Source organism: Ambystoma mexicanum, chromosome 10 (genome assembly GCF_040938575.1).
Source record: "Ambystoma mexicanum isolate Mex_15411 chromosome 10, UKY_AmexF1_1, whole genome shotgun sequence".
Taxonomy (NCBI): domain Eukaryota; kingdom Metazoa; phylum Chordata; class Amphibia; order Caudata; family Ambystomatidae; genus Ambystoma; species Ambystoma mexicanum.
This window is the reverse complement of record NC_090932.1, coordinates 1,355,545,286-1,355,566,533: the sequence shown is the minus strand read 5'-3', so window position 1 is coordinate 1,355,566,533 and position 21,248 is coordinate 1,355,545,286. Positions and strand designations below refer to the sequence as shown.

The following is a 21,248-nucleotide window of genomic DNA, read 5'->3' as shown; positions in this document are numbered from 1 at the left end:
AACGCCGGTTGGGAGAAGATATCTCGAGGAGTGGCAAGCCATTACTTCAGATGCGTGGGTTCTGGAACAATAGCCCACGGCTACTGCCTATGCTTCCGAAATCGGTCTCACGACAATCCACCGGGAAACTCTTTGAATATTCCAGATCCGCTCCTTGTGCAGGAAATCTTGACCCTGCTAGAGATAGGCGCTACAGAACTAGTGCCTGTGGCGGAGAGGAACAAGGGCTGGTATTCCCCATATTTTTCGATTCCCAAGAAAGACAGATGACTGTGTCGCTTGAACAAGTTCCTCAGGAAGGACAAGTTCTAGATGGTCACTCTTTCTCAGGTCCTTTAGGCCCTTCAACTTCAGAATTGGTTGGTGTCATTGGACCTACAGGATGCTTATTTTCATGTGCCGATCCATTAAAGCACAGAAAATACCTGAGGTTCGCCGTTGCCAGCTGGCACTTTCAGTTTCGGGTGCTGCCATTTGGGTTAACCTCCGGCCATGGGTCGTCACCAAGCTCATGGTGGTGGTGGCAGCGTATCTCAGGAGAGGGGGGGTTTACGTCAACCCCTACCTGTACGACTGGCTGATCCGAGCACGTTCTCCCAAACAGGCCTTGGATCATCTCAGCCCCACCTGCCACTCCCTGCACAAGCTGGGCTTCTCCCTCAATTTCAAGAAGTCGCACATGACACCTTCCCAATAGCTCCAGTACATCGAGCTGTGTTGGACACATTCTTGGGGAAGTCCTCCCAAGGTGAGGGCTCATCACATTGGATTTACTTACCAACTGGTAACGTTCTTTCGACTATATGTTCCTCCAACGTATTCCACATCGCCCTACCAGCCTGCTCCTCTGAAGAATTTCCCATGCTATTGCAGCTTACGTTCCCACAAGGCTATGTGCTGTCATGGAGGCTTGGTGTGCGGTTATGGCACACGTTGTGGAGGGAAAAAACATGAACTGAGGCTACGGGTGCCGTGCATCCTACTTATAACATCCGATGAGGCCGTAGAGGGACATCGACACGACGCCATAGACGCAGAACGCGATCTGCAGAAAAATTTCCAAAGCAGCACAGCTGTGGACATTACATGTCAAAGATGTGGAATACATTGGAGGAACATCCAGTCGAAAGAACGTTAACAGTTGGTAAGTAACTTCAGGAGTGACAACGTATTACAGCTGCAAACTATCTGAGTTTAGCAAACAAACACTCTGGCAAATTATTATTCATAGCGCCATCCCTTATCTTATTGTGGGTGATCCAATGGATCTGGGTGGAGGGTGTTGCAGGGCTGATGCATCGGCAAACAAGAGACGCCCTTAACCTCTGCCCTTCTCCAGCTTCCCAGGCAAGGCTGCTCTGAGAGGTTCTGGTTTGTGGTCTTCTGAATCACGTGACCACAGCTGATCAGCCTATCAGGGACCGGGCTGGAGCATGCAGAGGAGGGGAGATGGGTTCCTAGGAAGCGGGGATTTGGGGGGGTAGTAAGAGGGGGTGACAAATTCTTTCAAGTGCTGGATTTAAGCTGCTTTTTCCTTACATAATGTATTTCCAAGCTATGGCCTTGGAAAAGCACTCACCTGCCATTCCTCTTCTGCGCTATTGTGAGCGCTTGATTCATTGGGGAGGGGTTGCAGAAAGTGAAATAAGTGAAGAGCAGTAAGTAAGTAAGAAATATCCATTGCATTTCATTCTTTGGGCTATATACTTTGGATTGTGTTTAAAACTGTTGCCCAAAACCTTATTTTAGTGCAGTATTAAGGAGCAGAAAGAATGACATTGCAAGGTGTTTAGAGAGCATGGCGTGGTGGTGGCTCAGTACATAGATGAATCAATTCTTTTAAACCAAGACAGCATAGATAGAAATGCAACTGGGTCAACAACCATCTGTCAATGGGGCATAGAAATGCGTTTATTTTTTTCTGCATTTCACGATGCTGGGCCCTTAAAGGGCCAGTCAAAGTCAAATGATCTACTAACTCACTCATAGGTACTTAGACTCAGTCAAGTTATTAGGGTCAAGTGTATGCTGGACAGGTGGGCCAGACAACACATTATTTAGGGAGACGGATAATTATGAGGTGGGATTGAGCCCATAGAATTATGCATTATGGCATTGTGCATTTATCCACGCACCTGGTACGAAACTACTGAATGGCCCGGATTTGAAAAAGGCAAAGCTTGGTTGCCGAAACACATGTCATCCACCAAGGGCTACAAAAGTACAAACTAAAGAATCTTTCACAACAAAGCAATACTGGAATTTTTTCTTACGAGGAACCTTTGATCTCATATAAATGATATTGATATAAACTGGCGCATAAGAAGGTGTACGCTCACCCCAACTTTCTAACACATCATTTAACACTGGTGCAGAGCCCTCCAAGAAATGATCAGTTTCAACAAACATGGCAGCTGCCACAATGTTTCAAAAGGGCTCATTAGCATCTTCATCCACAACTCCACCCTTACGCGAGAAGACTGCATCTTGTAAGCAGTTGTATCTTAATTCCCCTCCAAGCTTCCGCCAACGAACGTCAAGGCAGCTTTGGCTTCAGCGATTTAAAACTGTCATTTTTATGATTAAGGCAACCTGCACATTTCATAGAATCATGAATTAAAAACATGCATCCTCTGCAATTTCTTTCAGTGCAGATTCTTTGTAATTCAGGTTGTATTATTTTGTGTGTAGTGTGCAGGAATTGTGATGTACAGATGTGACTTAATCTCTGTGTAACATCCTTTTCATCCTTGCCAGTTAATTCAATGTGTCTTCTGATTTCTTTTTAGATTGCCGTCCAGAATATTCCTAAGAGATTATGCTTATATATCAAAGGTACATACAGGTATTAAAAAGATAAGATGCAAATGCATGTTACAAGAATCTTCTATTTCTGTGCTTAATACATTCCATGCCATTCAATGCATGATCCCAATTTGATATCTAGTGATGAGCCTGGCACACTAAACCATAAGAGTCCAATGTCCTGTCACCTTTCCTCCACTGGGCTTGGTGTGGAAGGGACTGAAGCCTTTAGTAGCAAAGTGTGCGCTCGCTTCCCCTTTAAGACATTTCACGCAAAGTTAAGCATGTGTGTTGGGATGTGGTACACCAATGACTCAGTCCTTTTCCCCGCGATATAGGTTCTTTTCCCCGCGATATAGGGATCAGCAGCCTGGCGCAGCTCATCTTTTTGTTTTCACAATTTCCCCATGGTACTGTTAATTTATAAATTTGTTTTCCTGCTCTGCTCCGGTTCTCTCCCAGGAATAGCGGGTAAATTGGGGTTGTCAGTGTGCATGGGGTGTTGCAGGTCATTCTCTGCAGCAGACCCACACTCTGTGTCTTGATCATTTGTGCCTACTTCATTGTTGGAATGCCTGCACACTTTGTGGTGCGCTTTCAGCAAGTGACTGAAGTGTTGTGTGAAGGAGGTGGTAGGAGATCTTCAAGAGCGCTCCCCCTGAAGACCCCAGGAACTTCATGCTTTCAAGGAAGATAAGTAAATCCCTTTTTTCCAAGGCACCCCAAAAAAGGCAATTCCCTTCCTGGTTAGGAGGGTAACAGTGGGACCTAGCCCCGTTTAGAATAACAACACTGGTGGCAATCCGAAGGCCTTTGAGGAGACTTTGTCTGATGCTTGCACCCAGGGCCCAACAGGGCCTGGCGCCCTCCCTCAGTACAAAGGGGCTTTGGCTTTTGCGTACTGGGAGCCTGTCCCATCAGGGCGATTTGCCTCATACTTGGGCATATCCTCAGGCCCACCCGTTGTGTTGCTAAGTGGGTTTTCACCTGAAGGTTCTTTGAGGCCTATGGGCCTGGTAGACCTGGTACACCCAACATTCTACAGAGTGTACTTTGCCTACAGTCTCCAACTCTGTGCCCTAGGCACAGGAAAATTTGGAACACCCTTCTGCGTTGCTGATGGTGTCTAGTTCGTAATTCAGTCAATCACCAAGCGACAAGTCCCTTGTTCCAACAAGGGTGACAGACACTTTGGTTTGACCAGCTCCCCTGCATTCTATCGGGGTTCAACCTTTTTCATTGTAGGTATAGAGGTCCCTTGGTGTAAAGGAATACTCTGCTCAATTCCTGGGATGCCACCTAGTAATAGGGTGCCAAGAGGCACTCCAGGGACTTCCAGTGGGCATGTTCATGATCACTCGGCAAGAGAAGATCATTTCTTTGATGGGTTTCAGGAGTTAATGCGTATGAGTCTGTGAGTCAATATGGGCCTTATGCAGGATTTGCTAGTTCTAGACCCACATAATAGCCACATAATCACATTAAATACTCCTCAGCACTCAAAACCAGAGATGACCCCGGAAGGACCTCTGTCACTTACTTCACCAGCAATGCTTTCAGTAGAAGCCATGGCCTCTGCCCCCACACTTGCCTCCTGGCCCTACGGATGACACAATTTGCTGTCTGACCCAGACACTAAAGGATATGATTCTGATAAAATTCTGATGTTGGCAAAAGCGGTTCATGAGAGGGGGAACAGGTTTAAAGAATATATAGAAAGTTCTGCTCCAGAGGCCCCCAGTCCCCAAATCAGACCCTGGCATTATTTCAACAGTCACTAAAAAGACCAGACCAGTCTGGAATCCATCTGTTATTTGATGTGGTTAGGAAAGCTTAAAAAATGTGGCAGCAGTACAAGCAGTTTCTAAAAAAAAAGTGGACATCTGTTATCTCCCACTTCCTTGAGCAAAGATATGCATGGCAGGGCATCCTCCAGCCCTTTCAACAAACATGGCAGCTGCCACAGTGTTTCAAAAGGGCTCATCAGCATCTTCATCCACAACTCCAGGGACCCTTACGCGAGAAGACTGAATCTTGTATGCAGTTTTATCATTATTCCCCTCCAAGCTTCCGCCAACAAACTCCAAGGCAGCTTTGGCTTTAGCGATTTTAAACTTTGGAGGGAGTTAAGTGATTATGATTCAGTCTTGTTCCTGAAGTATCAAGCATGATTTCACTCAGTGATGTCAGATGCTAGACAGGTGGCTTTTGATGTTTTCATGGCCACATACCATCTGTGCCCGTGGGATAGGAATGGGGGCAGCTTTAGGCAGATAAGCCCTACTCAGGGCTGCCATCCAATCTGATGTCCAGTATCGAATCCTGGACCTTTCTTTTAATGGGATGGAACTCTTCAGCCCTTACACTGATGCTAAATAAGAAAATGTGTTCCCAAAAATTGAAATCATTGTCATTGTCAAAACCTCCAGTAAAAGCATGAGTCTCATCACAGCAGAGGCAGTCCTTTCCTCCAGAAATACAGGAGGGTTTTCAAGGCTTCCATGAAAAGTGCAATCATGCAGACAGGTCACCGACTGCACCCAGAAGGACACCGTCTTGCGCATATTCAAAGAGATTCTTTAATCGGAGCAACCAAACTACAGATCCAAAACAAATCAAATTATGTTTTAGCCTAGGTCCAAAGCGCGCCAGTGGGGGCCAGAGTGCCAACATTCTTAGACTTGTGGAAGAACATTTTGAGCAAACATTGGGTCCTCATGGCCCTAGGCACAGGCTACCAGCTTCCACTTTCTCTTGTTCTCCAGCATGGGATCTGGCATGGATTCACATGCTCATGACTATTCCCCCGTCATAAGAATTGGAATCTTCGGTAAAAGAAAAACAGTTTCAGTTTCACTTACACGCTGTACTTCTCCTTTGAACCAATCACTGTCCTCTGGGTCACACTGCTCCCATCCAATGACAGTCCCCTCCCTTCGCCCCTCCTCCGGCAACCATCTTCAGAGCTTCTACGTTTTTTAAATATTTTTCGACAGAAAAGGGTTCCATTTTTGTTCCAAAGGCACCCGTGTGCTCTTTTCTCCATTTGCCGACAGTGGGAACCCATTGTCAGTGAATTTCAGCACCACTCCAGGGCGAAGATTGTTGAGGATTCTAAAAGGCCATCTGGCCTTCTTCGTGCCCCCAGATCATGACGGAGGAGGGAAGGTCCCTAGTCAAGTCCTGCACCAAATGTGGGATTTGGAATGTGTTTTTGGAAGACAAGCACCTGCAATGTCTCTACTGCCTGCATCCGGACCACAAGGAAGTGGAGTGTGAGATATGCCTCGGATTCTCCAAGAAGACGATGAGGGACAGTCACAGTAGACTGGCAGTGTGGCTTAACAAAAAGGCCTCTAAACCGTGCTCCAAGCGGGTTCATGCCTCACCCAGGTCCGGCCAGTCCATGGAGCGGTCTTCTAAGTCCTTTGATGGTGCCTCATCTGTAGAGGCCCAAGACAAAGCCAAGAACCGCAAGTCTGCGTCCACCGGGTTTGTCGCGCACGCAGGTCCCAAGGTGGATACGGCACGATCAACATCACCCTCCACCTCCATTGTCAAATCATCTGCGTCGGCTAAACTGCAGGAGAAATCCGAGAAGCGGCTGGCGGAAGATAACAAGACCAAGCTGTTTGAGCGCCAGGCATGTATAGAAAGTGCTAAGGACTAATGCACCATATTGAACTTTTTACTTTGAATGTTTTGATTTTTTTAATTTTAATTTTTAATTACTATGTCGATTTTCGGTTCATGTTTAACTTTGGTTTTTCTACTGTTCTTTCATAGTTATAGCAAAGCAAAGGTTTCTTCTGCGTGCATGACTAGGATTGATTGACTGATGAGATATCTAGACAAGTCCGATCTATGAAAACTTCATCAAAACAGGTCCATCCCTGTTCCTCTAAAACCATTAAGGACCACATTGACACCCTTGCACCGGCCCTGGCTGATTTCTGCAACCTCTCCTTTGCCTCTGGCTCTTTCCCCACCCCTCTTAAACGCTCCCTTGTGCATCCTCTCCTCAGTAAATCCACTGCTGATCTGTCATGTCTGGCAAACTACCGCCCTATTTCCATTACTCCCTTTTTGGGCAAGCTCCTGGAAAAGCTGGCCATCTCTCAGCTTAATCTCCATTCTGACTCTGTTGGCTCCCTCAATGACCACCAATCTGGCTTCAGAGCTGCCAGAAGTATGGAAACTGCTCTCCTGAACATCCGTGAAAACCTGCTCTCCAACCTCGATTCTAACATTCCCTCTGTCCTCATCCTACTTGACCTCTCCTCTGCGTTTGATACGGTCAACCATACCACCCTACTCAATCGTCTTCGTGACAACCTCGGCATCACTGATCAGGCTCTGGCCTGGTTGACCTCTTTTCTCTCTGATAGACCCTCCCAGGTACAACTTGGGTCCTTCCTATCTTCTATCTCCCTCTCCACATGTGGTGTTCCCCAGGGGTCTATCCTCTCGCCCTGGCTTTTCAACCAATACCTGGCAACTCTCGCTTACTGCATCTCAATGTTCTGCTCAACTTTCCAGTGCTATGCTGACGACACCAAACTCATTTTCAGGCTTCCTTCAGCCTGCTCCTCTCCATCCCTCATCTCGATTGTCTAATCGCCATTCAAAACTGGTGTGCCGCCAATGATCTATGTCTAAATGCCAACAAGACTGAGATCCTCCTTATTGGTACACCATCTCCATCCTTTCCTCTCACTCTCTGGCCGGCCTCCCTTGGCCCTCCTCCCACCCCCACTTGCTCGGCTAAGAAGCTTGGGGTTATCTTTGACTCTACACTTTCCTTCTCCGCCCACATCTCTGATGTCTCCAAAAAATCTAACTTTTTACTCCACCTCCTTAGAGGTACTCTACCTTTCCTCTCCTCCCCTCAAAGGCTCACTGTCTCCCAAGCTCTGGTTCTTTCCAGACTGGATTACTGTAACGGCCTCTTCCTAAATCTACCTGCTTCCACTCTCCGCCCTCTACAACTAATCCAGAACAGGACTGCGAGACTTGTCCTTGGCCTCAAGCCCTGGGATCGTATCTCTCCAGCCTTGAAATCCCTTCATTGGCTTCCAGTGGATGCAAGGATTAAATTTAAAACCCTCTGCATTGTCCACAAGGCTTTCTGGGGCCTAGGTCCAAAATACCTTCAACTATCCCTCCGTAAATACCTCCCCTCTCGAGCCCTTCGCTCCTCTACTTCAAACTCCCTCAGGGTCAGTCGTTTTGCAAAAAAACGAGCTGGGGGTAGATCTCGGTCTTCGGCTGGTGCCTCCCTTTGGAACAGCCTCCCGGCCACCTTGAAACTTGAGGAAAAACATCTTCGGTTCCGGAAACTTCGCAAGACCTTCCTCTTTGCCTCTGCCTTTGCCCCCCCTTGTCCCCTGTTGATCTGTTTCTTCTCATGGCATTGTGCACCTGGTCACCCTCTGTTCTTTCGGGCCCAGGTATCTGCTCACCCTGCCACCCTCCTGCACTGCCTCCAGGCCACCATCTGCACTAGAGTTCTGTATCTGTACCCATACAGTCCCCCTCCCACGTTTCTTCTGCACTTATCAGATATACCTTTCTGACTAACTTTCACCTGCCACTTGCTGGCTGCACTACCATGGTTTAAAGCCCTTATTTATTATTTATTATATTTAATATTTATTTATGTTTCCTCTCCTTTGCTTTGCACTTTCCATCCCCCCCACCCTCTGCACTTCTCCCCCATTTTCCTTTCCCTTTCCCTTGCACTTGCGCTTTCTTAAATGTCACTGGGCCTAGTAAGATCGCTGTTTTCTATTTTTTCTTTGTTCCCCTCCCTTTCTGCCTGGTCGCACTCTGAAACACTTGTGTACGAGCGCGATATAAATAAAATATCATTTCATTTCATTTTAGCCCCTGCAGTGCAGAAGGTATCCCTGCCGCAAAGGCGCGACACTGCCGCAGTGACTTTGGCAAAGTCTGCTGGCACGCCAGAAGGGGGAAACCGCTCAAGCCCTGGTTCAAGATCTGCAGGGGGGGAAAAAAGGGTGGGGGTGAGGCAGTCCTGAAACAGCTCTCCCAGACCGTGGCCCAAGCCATGGAGGTCTCGTCCACAGACGACGACGACGATGACCAGGAATTCTTACACACGGTCCACAAGGACGTGGAAGAGAAGGACGATGGTGCAGGGCCTAGTTTTACGATCCTGCCATCTCAACCGTGGGACAGTTCATTGGACATTTTGTCGACCCTGCACAGACCTTGGTGTCGGAGATCCAGAGGGGGTTACCCCTGGTGACGCCTCATGTCCCCGATCAGCCTCCAACAAAGAAGTGGAAGCTGCATCTAACGCCCCCATTTAAACTTCCACTTCAGGCCCCTTCACCAGGAGACCCATACATGGGGATGGATACAGCCACAATGACGGATGACGACAAGGTTATCGTCGCAGTGGACGGTGTGTGTCTGCATTTGGATGCTCTACATAGGGTGTCCTCACCGAATGAGTTGGAATCGCTCCACTCCATGATCTCCAGAGCCTTCAAGCTATTCAGCTTGTGCCAGGGGAAACCAGAAAGGAGGGTTTCTTGTACCAGAGGCGCGGGGCCAAGAGGAAGACAATCTTGAGGATGCCCCTTCTGGACGACATGTGAGAAGAGGGCCTGGCCCTCATGAAGAACCCTTCCAGCGAAACAGGATAGGCTGGAGAAGAAGTATCAGATGCCGTACTCCGCATCCAAGGTCGCAGCCATCGCCGGATTTGGTGGTATCGGTGGCCGCGAGGAAACGGTCGGCCAACCCGTCCTTGTCGTCTTTGGTCCCTACAGACAGAGAGGGGAAGAGGATGGACACCATGGGAAGGAAGGTGATTTACACCGCTGCATCCACTATGAAGGCGGCCAACGCACTGACGATCCTAGCCAGGTACGACAGGGAGTTGTGGTACAAGCCTATGCCTATTCTGGAATTCCTTCCCGACGATAAAAGAATGGAGGCAATTGCTCTCTTCAAGGAAGGGGAAGTAGCGTCTAATCACGCCATCAAGGTGGCGTTGGACTTCGCAGACATGGGGTGTCCGGCAAATGGGGAACGGTATCTGCCTTTGTCGGCAAGGCTTGATGAAGGCCACAAATTTCCATCAGGAGGTAGGCGAAGGTGCTGGACATGCCCTTCGACTGAGAGAATTTATTTGGGAAGGTCGTCGACAGGTCCCTCCAGGCCATCAAAGCGAATACAGAGACGGCCCGTTCCCTGGGCACTCTGCAGCAACATCGCTCTTCTTTTCGCTGCTCAGTCAAGCAGAACTTCCAAAGGTTTCTCCACTTCGTAACATCAGCCCTCCAGATCCACAACTCAGGAAGCCTACAGAGGCCGTTCCCAAGCCTACGGTAGCAGAGGACAGCGTTGTCTCCGGTAGGGTAGGACGCCGGTACCAAAGCAAGCCTGAACCGACCGGGACATCAGGCCCACACTCGTGGGAAGCCGGCTGACGAAGTTCATCCGCGACTGGAAGAAGATCCCCACTGACATATGGGTGCTGGATGCTCTCATCCAGAGACACGCCCTGGAGTTTCAACGCAGGTGTCTGCAGATCCCTCCGGTTACCCATCAGGAGCAGCACATCCCTCAGCTCCTGGAAGAGGTGCGGGCCATGCTGCGAAAAGGGGCAATTGAGCTAGTTCCTCTCTGGGGCTCCGGAGTCTATTCCAGATACTTTCTGGTCAGAAAGAAGACAGGGGGTTGGAGGCCCATCCTAGACTTAGACATCTGAACAAATACCTAAAGTCCCAAAAGTTCAGGATGGTCATGTTGCAGCATGTGCTTGGCCAGCTGGAAAAAGGAGACTTCTTGACGTCATTGGACCTGGAGGATGCCCACTTCCAAGTCCCCATTCACAAGAAACATTAAAAGTTTCTACAATTTGTAGTGCAGGGACAGCACTACCAGTTCAAGACTCTACCCTTCGGCTTGAAGTCGGCTCCCAGAGTGTTCACAAAATGCCTGGCGCTGGTGGCTGCCCGTCTACAGGGCACACATGTATACCCGTACCTGGACGACGGGCTCATTCACGCCCCGCTTGGTGGTGCTGGCCGTCAGACACACGGAGATGGCCGTCCAGCTACTGACGGATCTGGGATTCTCCATCACCGATCCGAATGTCCTGCTTAACACCATCGCAGAACACGCTATTCTTAGGCGCCAGACTCAATAAAGTGTCTTGCCTGGCGTCGTTCTCGGAGGAGAGGGTAGCAGCCATTCAAGGCACGGTGCAGCGACTGTCTCTACGAAGACAGCCACAGTGCAGGCCATCAAGTTGTTACATGATGTCCTGCATCTACCTCATCCCGCTCTGTAGATTGCAAATGCAACCCCTTCAGGAGTTCCTGGACGCTCGCTGGATACAGGTGTCCGGAAGCTTCACAGACAAGATCCTTCTCAACAAAGAGTTCTGTTGGGGATAGGATGGTGGGGCGTCCGCTCAGACATCGGCCAGGGCACAGGATTTCAAACCCCCCATACCAGGAGATGGTCACCACAGATGCTTCCCTGGAAGGTTGGGGAGCCCACACCGGATGTCTACACGCCAGAGCCCTGAGGCTGGAGAAGGATCACCATACCAACATCCTGGAACTACGGGCTGTTTTCTGGGCCCTCAAGTTGTTCCTTCCGTCTCTGAATGGCAAGTTGGTGAGGATCTTCAGACGTCACCACCACCATGTTCTACATCAGGAAACAGAGACACTCAATTCCCAGCGCTCTCCAAGAAAGCGCAGGACTTGTGGCACTGGGCCGTTGGACGATGGATGTTCCTCGTCCCTCTTCATCTTGCGGGAGTCAAGAACACCATTGCAGACTCCCTCAGCAGGGAATTGCACTCCTGCCACGAGTGGGAACTTTGGCAGGATCAGGTGGACCGCATATTCGTCAAGTGGGACAGGCCCCATATCGATCTATTTGCGATGACGGCGAACTCCGAATGCCAGATATTTGCCAGCAGATTCCACCAACCAAGGAGCCTGGGGGGGACGTGTTCTTGTTCCCGTGGGAAGGGCTGTTTCTGTACGGGTTTCCTCCGTTCACTCTCCTGCTACGAGTCTTCAACACTCAAGACAGTGTGATACTCATCGCCCCGGCGTGGGGGAGGCAGATTTGGTATCTGGTCCTTCTCAGCCTGTCAGCGTTGCCTCCGGTCAAGCTGCCAGTGGTTCTGGATCTTCTCACCAGAGAAGCCGGTGCAATCCTGCATCACGACCCCCGATCACTGAACCTGAGGGCTTGGCTCCTGCAGCCCTAGAGTTTGGAGGATATGGTTGCCAGCAGACTGCAGGGAGGTCCTCCCCAAAGCCATGGCGTCTTTGACCTTGAAGTGCTATGGTCACAAGTGGAAATGTTTCGCCACGTGGTGCCGGTCTCAGAAGATTACTGGTTTGAGGCCAAGGCCGGACTTGCGCATGCCTCCATGACGGTACATTTGGCAGCTATCTCCTGCTACACCATTTCACCAGGAAGATCTTCACTTTGGTCCCACCGATTCATCAAGGAGTTTCTCAAAGGACTTTTCAGATCTTTCCCGCCTGTGAAGGCTCCTACCCCGGCGGGGGAACTCAACGTGGTTCTGACGAGGCTCAAGGGGCCCACTCGAGCCCCTGCATCAGGACCTACTCAAGTTTCTCTCGTGGAAAACAGCTTTCCTTGTGGCCATCACCTCTGCCAGAAGGGTAGGTGAGATCCAGGCCCTATCCTGCAAGCTGACTTTCCACTAATCGAGGGTGGTGCTGCGTACGCATGGGCCTTGCAATTGCTGACCCGCGCAAAGAGCTTTCGGAAGAATTTGAACCATGGGAAGGCCTTGTCCAAGGCTTTTATTTCAAGATGACTCTCTGGATGCATAACGCACTTCATCGGTTGGCTAACCGACTGCTGCCGGGCTGCCCAAGAGCCCACTCCACCAGAGCGATCGCTGCAACAACGGCATTCCTGTCTGGTGTGCCCCTGCTCGACATCTGCAGGGCTGCTATGTGGAGGTCCACGCACACCTTCACTAAAATCCTCTGCATCGACAGGGATTTCAGTGAGGAGTCCAGAGTTGAGAGTCTGTTCCAGGGGTACGTGTAATTGCTTCTGTTGAGCCTTCCCACCTCCCATGGTTTTGTAATGTTGTACTGCTATGTGTTCGTAATTCATGAGCATGTGAATACATACCAGACCCCATGCCGGAGAAGGTTTAAGTTACTTACGTGTAACTATTGTTCTCCAGCATGGGTCTGGCATGGATTCACTTGCGAACCCTCCTTCCGACCCCTCTGCAGCTCTTCTTGGTCATACTGCCACTATACGTGCTTACCAAATCTGAAGATGTCTGCCAGAGGAGGGGCTTAGGGAGAAGACTGTCATTGGATGGGGACAATATGAGCCAGAGGACAGTGATTGGTTTAAAGGAGAAATACAGTTTGTAAGTGAAAGCGAAATAGTTTTTCTTTTACCGAGGATTCCAAGCCTGATGACGGGGAACATTCATGAGCATGTGAATCCATGCCAGACTCATGCTAGAGAAAAATAATTACTTAAACCTTCCTTCCCTTCCTCCCCCGTCCCCTCTTGGAAGTTTTCAGAACCCCTACTGCAAGAGATACAAAACTTGATTTCAATGAATGCAATCAAACAGATGATCTGATTCTACTCAAGTCTTTGCTGTGCCAAACACACAAGGCAAGCGGATGAGGGTATTGGGCCTAACCCCAGGAAAAGTTGGAGATGATAACTCTGACCATCATTCGGACGTCCTTAAAGCCGGAAGATCTACAGGGCACATTTTTACACCTACCCATTTGGGCTCCCCCCCAGTGCTTCCTCCACTCCTTCAGTACAGGGCGCTTCTGTTCCGCCTCAACCCGGCACCCACAGTGCTTACCAAGCTGATGGCGGCTTCCTTGCGATTGAAAGGTGTACATCTGTTGTGAAACAAACTAGGCCTGGTGACCCACTATTCCCCAAACATACCGCTAGGGACTGGACTGAAATAGCCTTATAGCATACTACACCCAATACCCACACTTTACGGGAGCCATGGGGCATATCCACATGAGAGGGGCATGTTTCTTAAATGGCAACTTCAAACCATTGCAGACCTGGGCCACACTTATGACAGATCGCCTGGCCAGTGTCTAACTTGCATGTCGCTGTGCAAAACAGCCATGTGACACTGGAATTACCTCACACAAGACATTTTGGTCACCCTACACGAAAGAGGTGACGGGCCCCAAGCAAGAACGGCGATCTATAAGGCATTTCTGGACAAAACACCTCAAAACAAACTCAAGTTAAGAAGGGAATGGGAAAAAGATTTAGAAACGTCAGTAGACGATACCCAATAGTACAAGATGATACACCACCCCAAACTGATATCATGTACCGAGCAATTTAAACTGATCCAATATAATCTACTGCATAGGGCGTACCTAACGGCTGAGAGGTTCTCCCGACTGTTCCCTACTACACCACATTGCTGTTAAATTCTCCCTACAAGATGCCAATGTATTGCATATGTTCGTGATTTTTTGACATTTCCTGAAATTCTGGGAGATGACATTATCCACGCTTGGCGAGGCCCAGGGTGGAGTACATCGCCATGAAACCGGGAGCTTGTTTCCTTGGTTTACAAACAAAACCGGGATGTAAACAAGGTTTGACTAAGTTAATAATTTTAACCAGCGTCCTGACCATTATGAGAATACCCATGACTTGGAAATCAAAAAGCCCCCCTGAATCTCAAAGCATGGGTGACTGACCTAGAACGATGGGAAAAGGCAGAAGTATCAATAATGAGACAAAATACAGACAGACACACCCAAACCACATGAGAAATACTGATGCAATGGGAGTAGGTGCTGCTGGCATTGTCAAGGGCAACAGACGATAAACCACCTTGATAACTCCTGATACACATAGCATTTAGGGGTTGTGGGACCGAAGGTATTGCTCCAGATCCAAACGCTGAATCGCCATTTCCAACGCAGCTCCTAGATGGCAGTGTCGAATGGGGGCAGTTAAACCCAGCTGAGGGCAGACACTGTTGGTAGTTATTAATGTTTTATGTGTTCTAAAATTGTATTGATATTATTGGAATATGTAGTCACTAACCCTTTGTACCCAACACCAACTCAGTCTGATTTGAATGCACTATTATATGTCTGCAGGCACAATAGTATCATAATAACTTATGAGGACATGTAAATGGCTACAGTGAAATAAAAAAAGGGGGATCATAAGTATCCATACTGGGGCGATTGGCTTATCAGCATTTCATTCCCTTCACTAGCAATGTCCAACCTACATTTACTTCTATACACTTTATTAGGCCCCACTCAGAATTTGGAACTCATTGGATTCCCTGCCACTCTAAAACTTGAGGAGAACCATCTCTGGTTCTGGAAGCACCTCAAGACCTTCCTCTTTACTTCTGCCTTCACTGCCTCTCTCCCCTGCTGATCTGTTCTCTCTTGGCACTGTGCGCCTGGCCACTCTGTCCTCCGGGCCCAGGTTCCTGCTCACCTTGCCACCTTCCCGCACTGCCCCTGGCCCACCCCTTGCACTGGGGTCTGTATCTGTACCCATACAGTCCCCCCTTTTTCTTCCTGCACTTATCTGACCTACCCCGTCTGCTGCCTTAAACTCAGCAGTTGCCACTTGCTGGCTGCACTACCACTTTTCTTGCTTTTATTATTTATTTTATTATTTATTCTGTTCTCCTTTGCTCTGCACTTTTCCAGTTCTCCCCCTTCCTTGCACTTTTCCCTTCCCCCATGCACTTGCACGTTCTCAATGTCACTGGGCCTAGTAAGATTGTTGTTTTGTTCTCCCTTGTTCCCCTCCCCTCCCTTGCCTTGTCGTGCTCTGAAACACTTGTGTATGAGCGCAATAGAAATAAAATATCAATAACAATATCAATTTGTATGGGATTCTGCATTCAGAAGGGTATTTCTGACAGAGGAGAGGATCAGGGACATCAAGGAAACAGTGACCCTCTCCTCCTCTCATGAGGCATGATCGGCCTGTTGGTTCCAGTGCCTGCTGGGTCTGATGGCCTCTTGCGTTCTAGCAGTCCCCATGACTAGGCTATGGATGGGCTGCACTCAGTTGCACTTGACAGCATGTTGGGATCAGTTGGCGGAACCACAGAATAGTTTGGTTCCCATTCCAAATGGACTCCAGGAAGATCTGCTTTGGTGGAACAAGGAAAACGTTCAGTGGGGAATGATGTACCAGGACTCCTCCCTCTCTGGTGAGGGAGCAACCCTAGGAGACCTTTACATTTTTGCCAAATTGCAGGAAGCAGACCGGTCTGAGCACATAAACTTCTGTAATTTAAAGTGATGTTTATGGCACTTCAATCCATTCTGGTAGTTGTGAGGAATTCCACCATACTCCTCCAAACGGCCAATGTGGCAGTCATGTTTTATGTGAACAACACACTTTCAATTCTAGGAAGTTTATGTGCTCCAAACGTTGTGCCTGAATAAAGATTGCCCATGCTTACAGCTCAGGAAGTCTTTATTCTATTAAATACTAGGAGGCAAGCATTATGCTTTACTTTCTTTATTGCTGCCATATCAGCACTTCAAAACGTGAACTTTAAAACTGGACATTTATGGTTTTTACTGAATGCTTTCGAGAAAAATCAAAATCAAAGAAAGTTTAAAATTCCAAGGTAAAATGACCTCAGCTGATCCACCTATCAGTAGCTTGACTAGGGTATAAGAATCTATAACACCAGGTCCATTGCTCTTTCTTTCCCCATCAGTGTCATTGACCCTGGTCGTCAACTGTCCTTTGCAAACAAATGATTCCCATGATCAGAACTGTGAACTGCTCCTCATTAGTGACAAACTCTCTGGTCTGACGGGACAACTTGTAACGTCATACTCCCATTCCCTTCCATCGAACACTTTCAGGCTGTCTTGTGGTCGTCTCCTGTGAGAACTGGAGAAGAACCTATGAGGGTGGGAATGTGCTAAAGCTTAACACAAGATACTTCATATGTCAGGTCAAGATTTTTCCATTCTGGGTGGGATACAATGCTCGCCTCCTTGTCTTTAATAGAATCAAGACTTCCTGAGCTGTAAGCATGGCCAATCTGTATTCTATGGCAAGATAGGAGGCTCACATTATGCGTATTCAAAGCTTGCTACCACCCTATTCGTTATATTTGATACAGGGTAGAACTAGAATGTCTTAAAGGTCGACTCAGAGGACCAATCTGCTGACTTCATTATGTCCTGTAGTGAAACACCTGCCGCGAAGGCTCTCAAAGCCATCACTCCCCTAGCAGAATGCGGGCCAAACACAGACAAGTCTATCCCTGCCCACTGCATTACTTCTCTCACACATCTAGGGCTTTCTGCAAGCTTTAAGCAATTGAGTCACCCATTGCGGTCTAAGATGCGCTGTTGCTTCCTCATAATCCTTAATGCATGGTGCTACGCATCATTTTCTATTCTCTGTAAAGTAAGGGTAGGAGATAACCCTCTAATCTGTGTTGGTTCTTTTAGCAATGGTAAACGCTACTCCCTCTGAGTAGAAGATCTTTCTATCCATCTCTAGCGATTTGACGTGTGACACTCTTTGACGTGCTGTCAGGCATAACAACATTGCTAGCTTGCCCGATAATTGCGAACGGGAAAGAGCCTTGTTTCCTGGCCACCTAAGGAAAAGATGAAAAACGTCTCTGACATCCCACAACACTGTGTATTTAGGCTCTGGTGGCCTGTTAAGCTTCATTCCTGTAAGAAGCCACAGGACAGCTGGGGCTTCTCCTACGGAACTCCCCTCTACTTTGTTGCGCCCTGCTGAAATTGCTGATCCGTACACACCTACCGTTCTGAAGGCGCAGCCTTCTTGAAATCTAAACGCCAGGAAATTGAGGACCTGTACTACAGGGGCTGAAATGGGATCCAAACTATGTTCTGCACACCATTGCGCCCAACTTTCCATTCAAGGCCATAGCTCCTAATAGTGGACGGTGCCCAGGAGTCTCTGATACAGTCTGCAGCGAGTTGCGAAACTCCTGGCAACTCCCATCTCCTCCTGAAACCCTGCAGGCTATCAAGTGTAGCGTACCCGCTGCGATCAATGGGTGTGTTTGTCCGGACGGGCTGAGAAGAAGGTCTGGCTGATGCAGAACTATGCTCGGAAAATCCAAAGAAAGTTCCATCGCTACTGGAAACTAAGCCTGGGACTTCCAGAAGGGTAGAAACATCACAATCTCAGCTTGTTCTCTGCAGACTTTCGCCAGGGCTCTCGTGATCATGATGAATGGCAGGAAGGCATAATAAAGTGCCCCGTTCCATGGGTGCAGGAAGGCGTCTGTAACAGTTGCACCCGGGTCTATCCTCCAACTGTAGTACTTCTGTGTGTGAGCGTTTAGTCTGGACGCAAATAGATCTACATCCAGGGGACCCCATAGTTCCTGTAATCGTTTGAACACCTGCGGATGTAGTTTCCAATCACTGGAGTCTACAAGATACCGTGAATTCCAGTCTGCTACATCGTTCTGAGTCCATGGTAGATATTCTGCCGTCACCACAATTCTGTTCCGTAGACAATAATGCCAGAAATCTTTCGCCAGTTCTGCTAGCATTTTGGACTTCGTCCCGCCTAGCTTGTTTATATGTCGTACGGCTGATATGTTGTCCACCTTGAGCAGTACGCAACATTTTATTCTGTCTTTTGTGAAAGCGTGCACCGCGAAAGAACCTGCTAGCAGTTCAAGACAGTTTATGTCCAATGTAATTCCTCTTCTGACCACTTTCCTCCTGTCTGTAGGTGCTCGCACCTGGCTCCCCAGCCTGATCTGCTTGCCTCTGACTCTATGACTAGGCCTGGTACGTCTCCAAAGATTGCTCGGCCGATCCAGGCTTCCATATTTTGCAACCACTAATGCAACTCTGGTAGGGCTTTGTGATCTAGATGCACTAGCTAGTGGTAACCTAAACCCCTCTGCCGATGTCTGATCTTGAGGCGCTGGAGCGCTTGATACTGGAGAGGTCTGGGAAATATCGCTCGAGTGGAAGCTGCTGGCAGACCCACTAATCTGGCGAGATCCTGAAGCGAAATAACTCTCTTCGCTATCACAGCTCTTAGTTCTTTCTTGATCGCCCTCACTTTGTGTCCCGGGAGCTTGAAGGTCTCCTTCACAGTATCTATTGTGAAACCTAGAAACTCTATCCTCTGAACTGGTAGTAGCTGCGACTTGTCTAGGTTTACTAGAAAGCCGAGCGAGGATAGAAGTGTGAAAATCCACTGCACGTTCTTGGTGAGCGTTGCTTTGTCTGGCTCTAGCACGAGGATGTCGTCTAGCTAAATAATATGTATCCCTCTATCCCTTATGGCGAACGAGAGACCTGTGAAGCACCTTATCTCCTCGCTCCACCAAAAGCGCAGATACTTCCGAAATGATGTTGCTATCAGAATCGTAAGATACGTGTCCTTGAGATCCAGTCGTGCCAGCCAATCTCCCGTATATAGGAGGTCTCGGAGCAGATGGGTGACCTCCATCTTGAAATGGTTGTACACGAGCCATTCGTTTGAGCTTTTATGACTGGTCTTATCGTTTCCCGCTGTGAACTAGAAACATGTTGCTGAGGAAGCCCGCTCCTCCCTGAGTATCGTGCTCTATTGCATTCTTGTCTACTAGCTTTTGCAGTTTGCTCTGTAAGAGCGCCGCTTCTTCCTGTGCCATGCATATGGGGTGAGGTTCTGTTCTCTGAATTGGGTTCCCTATGAATTATAATTGTAGTCCCACTACTGCTTGGAGCACCCATGCATTGTGCAAAAAGGCTTGCCACTCGCTTAAAAATTGGAGAGCCGCCTTCCTACTCGCATGCTTGCTGTACTCCCCGCCTGAGGCTCTGGGCTGGCGGTAGGACTCGCTTCCCCTATGCCAGGGGTCTGCAACTTGTGGCTCTCCAGATGTTCTGGACTACAGCTGCCATGATCACTCACCATTGACTACGATGGTTAGTAGTGATGGGAGTTGTAGTCAAAAACATCCGGAGAGCCAAAGGTTGCAGACCCCTGCCCTATGCCCTCTGGGGAATCTCGATCTGGCCGGGAAGAAGGTGTCCTGCTTCCTTCCCTCCCAGTATTGGGCGCGCGGCCCCTGGGGTCTGCGCTTGAAGTTGTAGCGACCAGACGAGCGACCCCTGTGACGTCCGGTCCCGGCAAAAAGTCACCCTGGAAATATCTTATGGAGCTCTGGGCTTTCTCCAATGCGGAATACGTTCTGACGAATTGGAACATCTGCTTCGCGAACGCTTCTCCAAACAGAAGCTCTTAGGCGCCTTCACCTGCCTCATAGGAGGCCAGGTCACTGAGTTTGCCGTCAATCTTTAATAAGACACCCCTTCTCCACGTGAAGAGAGGGTGCAGCTGGCATTACTAAGAAGTCACACTGCCCGTTGTGCCCAGTTACCCAGTGCAAGGGCATCTACTAGTGTTCCTGTATCCTTGGCCTTTTCCGTTAAATCCATAATTTTGGCCAATGGTCCTGCTATATCAAGAGGTTTGTCTTGACATCCCCTCCAGGCACGATTGACACCTGTCATATATACTGGAAAGCAGGCAGGGGCAATATGGGATAGGGCCTGGCAAACTATACATGCCTTGCAGGCATCCATCACTCCATTTCCACTCTCTCACAATAAGGTGCACATTACAATTGGCCCTGGCCCCCTAGGAGGAATCTGATTGGTTCAGCCACACTTCCTATACACCCAAGATGGCCCCTGGTAGCCTTTCAGTGAATCTGGCAGCACGCTCTAGCCTCTAGCCTCTGGGCTTGGTTGGCTATATAAGCCATGCCCAAAGGCAGACCCGTGCTTCGTGTTGCATCTGTAGCTTTAAGCAACACACTCACCACGATCCTGCTCACTCCGGCCCTCGAGTTGGACTCCTCGAACTTCAGCTACTTTTCCGCTCCGGAATCTCTGCACGCACGAATCTCTGCACGCACATTCCTGGACTCTGCACCTAAGAGAAAAGGAAATACAAAAAGACAATACCTGTAAGTGCTTGCACGTAGCCCCAACTCCTGGCTCGTTCTTGCAAGCGCGCACGCAAGCTTCAGCACAACTTACCCGATCTTCTTGGGAACTCCCGAGCAGCATTGAGTTCTTGCGAATGTCCTCTCTCAGCAAACTCTCAGAGAATAAGCGTTGGATTTGTATCAGCAACTTTTTTCTTGCGCGCACTGGCATGCAGAACTCGCCTTGACCTAAGAATACGCAGCGACAGCTCAGAGTAGCCAGAAAACTTACCTTCAGATACTCACCCATCAAGGAGCTGTGAACAGCACCAGATCCAGTGAAGCAACTGGAAATCCGAACTTACCTACAACACATTCGAAATCCGCTGGGTGAAGAAACTCAGTGAGTGTCAGAACAGTGATACCAGACCCTAGGTCAAGTGGAGCA

The 21,248-nt window shown here is 48.7% G+C and overlaps 1 protein-coding gene across 3 annotated transcripts in view; it reads left to right on the top strand.

Moving 5' to 3' along the window:
* The window catches only part of SRRD (SRR1 domain containing), a 646,159-nt gene that overhangs the window by 587,615 nt on the left and 37,296 nt on the right, over nt 1-21,248 (top strand). For 2 of the 3 annotated variants that reach the window (XM_069619374.1, XM_069619376.1), the window contains one exon: nt 2,790-2,835. In XM_069619374.1, coding sequence (XP_069475475.1) covers nt 2,790-2,835 — 46 coding nt within the window. Of the gene's footprint in view, nt 1-2,789; nt 2,846-21,248 lie in introns of all 3 variants that reach the window. The other variant, XM_069619375.1, reaches the window with a different exon arrangement.